Source organism: Tenrec ecaudatus, chromosome 1 (genome assembly GCF_050624435.1).
Source record: "Tenrec ecaudatus isolate mTenEca1 chromosome 1, mTenEca1.hap1, whole genome shotgun sequence".
Lineage (NCBI taxonomy): Eukaryota > Metazoa > Chordata > Mammalia > Afrosoricida > Tenrecidae > Tenrec > Tenrec ecaudatus.
In genome coordinates, this window is record NC_134530.1 from 308,156,345 (window position 1) to 308,159,542 (window position 3,198).

The 3,198-nt window shown below is 37.3% G+C and overlaps 1 protein-coding gene across 1 annotated transcript; it reads right to left on the reverse strand.

The window, feature by feature from the left end:
* Positions 1-1,173: 1,173 nt before the first annotated feature.
* Positions 1,174-2,091, reverse strand: LOC142437572 (olfactory receptor 12D1-like). The gene has a single exon (XM_075540681.1). The coding sequence runs from the start codon at positions 2,089-2,091 to the stop codon at positions 1,174-1,176; it is 918 nt and encodes a 305-aa protein (XP_075396796.1).
* Between the last annotated feature and the right edge of the window lie 1,107 nt (positions 2,092-3,198).

Here is a 3,198-nt window from a genome sequence, read left to right on the forward strand (position 1 = left end):
TCAGCACCTTGAAACCACCAACAGTGCAGTGGGAGAAAGATGAGGTTTTCTATTCTCATAAAAGGTTACATTCTTGGAAAATCAGAGGGTGTTGCCATGAATCAGCATTGACTTCCTGGCAGCAAATTTGTTTTTTGTTACAGTAATTCAGCTATGTTGAGTGACTGCCTGCCTATAGTATAGTGCTCACATAGCACCCAGCTTGACTACCACCCTGTGTCACAGAACTTATTGTGGACAATAATTGATACAAATTTTCATAGAAATACATATGCAACACAGACACCTACATATAAAAATGTCTATAAATACATCTATACATGTACCTGTTTATATACATGTCTATTGTATAGCTCCCTTTATACATATGTATATGCATTTACCTATGTAACAGTACACACATTTTATGATTGTTATTGTAAAATTGTATATATTATAGAATTTACCAAAATTTTCTGATTTTCTTGTGTATTTTTTAGTGTCATCATAATCAACTTATACACACTTCACTCATATTTAAGACTGCCTTTACATGTGTTCAGTTTTAAAAGGTCTTTCTGATAGAAGTGCCAGACTTATTTAGATGAACCATTGGCTACTTTATTTCTGTAAAAAGTCATTAAAATTCATTTGTATTAATTGCAGATTGCTTCCATGAGAAAGATAGCATACCTCTGAAGAAGTCTCCTTAATTCATATGTGAGTTAACACTTGCTTTAGCACATAACTAATCGTGGCCTTAGAAGTAAAATCAACTTCAAAATTTTTAAGCTTAATAATTTTATTGTTGCCATTAAATGTGATAACCTAGAGAATTACACAGATAATTACACATAAATATTATTTATTTGCTTCAGACATGTGTACAATGGGCATATTTGTATGCCTGATTTCATACAAAGACACAGTGGGATACATAACCAATCAATGTTATAGAAGAATATCCCTCAAACCAATTCTGCATGAAGGTTCCATGGTTAGTGTCCAACATGTTCATATTTCTTTAATACTATTGATTCAACTCAACTTTATGATTTGTATTTCTTTCATTTTGTGCCCAGTTTTACACACATGCTAAATAATTATAATCACGATATAAGTTCAAATTTAAATTTTCTTATGGACTACTTATTTAGCCTTGAGGAATTCTCTCCATTCCTTCAGTCATTGTTTCTAACTGACTGCCCTGATCAAGGCCCTCTTCACATCCTTGTTCCTCAAAGTGTAGATCAGTGGGTTTAGCACAGGTGTGACCACGGTGTACATGATGGCAATGACACGTTCCTGCTCCATGGAGCTGGCCGAGGAAGGAAGAGCATACGTGATAAGAGCAGGAACATAGAAAAGAGCAACTACCATGAAGTGAGAAGCGCATGTGGACAAAGCTTTGTGAAGCACGCTGCAAGATCGGGTCTTGAAGAGGAGAGAGGTGATGATGAAGAAATAGGAGAGTAGTGTGAGAAAGAAGGGACATATGGCAAGGTTCCCCGTGACAGTATGGAGCAGCCACTGGTTGAGCTCAGTGTTCCCACAGGCCAACTCTAACAATGGCTTAACATCACAGAAGAAGTGATGGATGTGGTTAGAACCACAGAAGGTCAAGTTAGAGATCATGATGGAGTGCATCAGGGCATGGAAAAATCCAATAAGCCAGACAGTGCCAGCCATCTGGGTACAGCACTGATGATTCATGATGAGAGTGTAACGAAGTGGCTTGCAGATGGCCACAAAACGGTCAAAGGCCATCACAGCCAACAGCATGGCCTCTGTGCTGCCCAGGAAATGAAAGAAATGAAGCTGGCTGATGCATCCCACAAAGGAGATGGCTTTGTTTGGAAAGAGGAGATTCTCCAGCATCTTTGGCAGTGTCACAGAGGAGTAGCAGATATCTAGACATGATAGGTTTCCCAGGAAGAAATACATAGGTGAATGAAGTTTGGGATCACAGATGACAATAATCAGGATAACTCCATTTCCAGCCACATTGATCAAATAGATGGTGAGGAAAATCACAAAGAGAAAGGGCCACAGTTCTTGGATATCTGTCACTCCCAGGAGGAGAAATTCAGTGACTGAAGTTTGGTTCAGCATCACTAAAAAGAAAAGACAAGATGATATATGGAACATTATTGCTAATGAGAATTTCATTGCAGACCCAAAAAATATTTTGAGGGAATATATAGTTGATCCCAACCTCAGAGATTTTATGGAATACCATGCTTGTTAATGTACAAAGTCAGCAAGGAAGGATGAAGATTCTCAAGGAGATGGATTGACGCTGTAACTGCAACCATAGTCTCAAACATAAAATGAATTGTGAAGATGGAGCAGGATTGGGCAGTGCTTTGTCCTCTAGGTTTCTGTGAGTGGAACTTGACTTGAGTCTCCTTAATAATAGAAACAACAATAACCTAAGAGATTTTACAGAATGTGACTTATTAAATTGTTAAATATCAAATATTTATAGTTAAATTGGATACTTAATCATTAAATATCAAAGTTTTGTACTATGACTTAATCTTCAAAAACTCAAAATTAGATGAATTATTAGCATTTTCTTTACTTTCAGATATCAAGAGCATATTGTTGGGATCTAATCTTGAGGGTCTGTGTACATCTATGTTTGGCTACAATTTTCCTTTGTGTCTTCCTATGTCAGCACTAGTGTGGCTCTATTTTATAAGTGGTTATCGACACTCTTATTTCTAAACCTAGTAAGAAGCAGCTTGGAAGAATTTCAACTTTTACAAACTAGAGAAGGATACATTACTTACAACCGTAAAATCTAGAAAGACACAAACTCCAAATGCCCTTTAAAATAGCGCTGTCTGTGTTCCCTTTTATTAGAATGTAAATGAGCGTAGGTCCCTTTAGGAGGTACACCCAAGGGACCTTTGTGCAGTCTCTGCTGAAAGAAGAAAGGAAGTCATTGTAATCAGATATCAGCAGAGGTTTGTTTAAGGTTTCATCACTGTTGTAGCTGCTGTGTTTTAGCACGGGCCTTAATATTTTCACAAAATCAGATCCCCGAATTACTTCTTCAATGATAAATTATATAATCCTTCCATTTTCTTTTTGGACTGAGGTCTTTTTCACTGACCAGATTCTGAAACTCTGAGTAGGTAATGTTCTTCTTCCCTTCCCATAGGCTCAGAATTTCTCCCTTATATCATCCAATGCTGACCTGTCCTGGAAGGA

Bases quoted from the DNA above. Each gene is read 5' to 3' on its own strand.
- LOC142437572 (XM_075540681.1), bottom strand. From the start codon at position 2,091: ATGCTGAACCAAACTTCAGTCACTGAATTTCTCCTCCTGGGAGTGACA.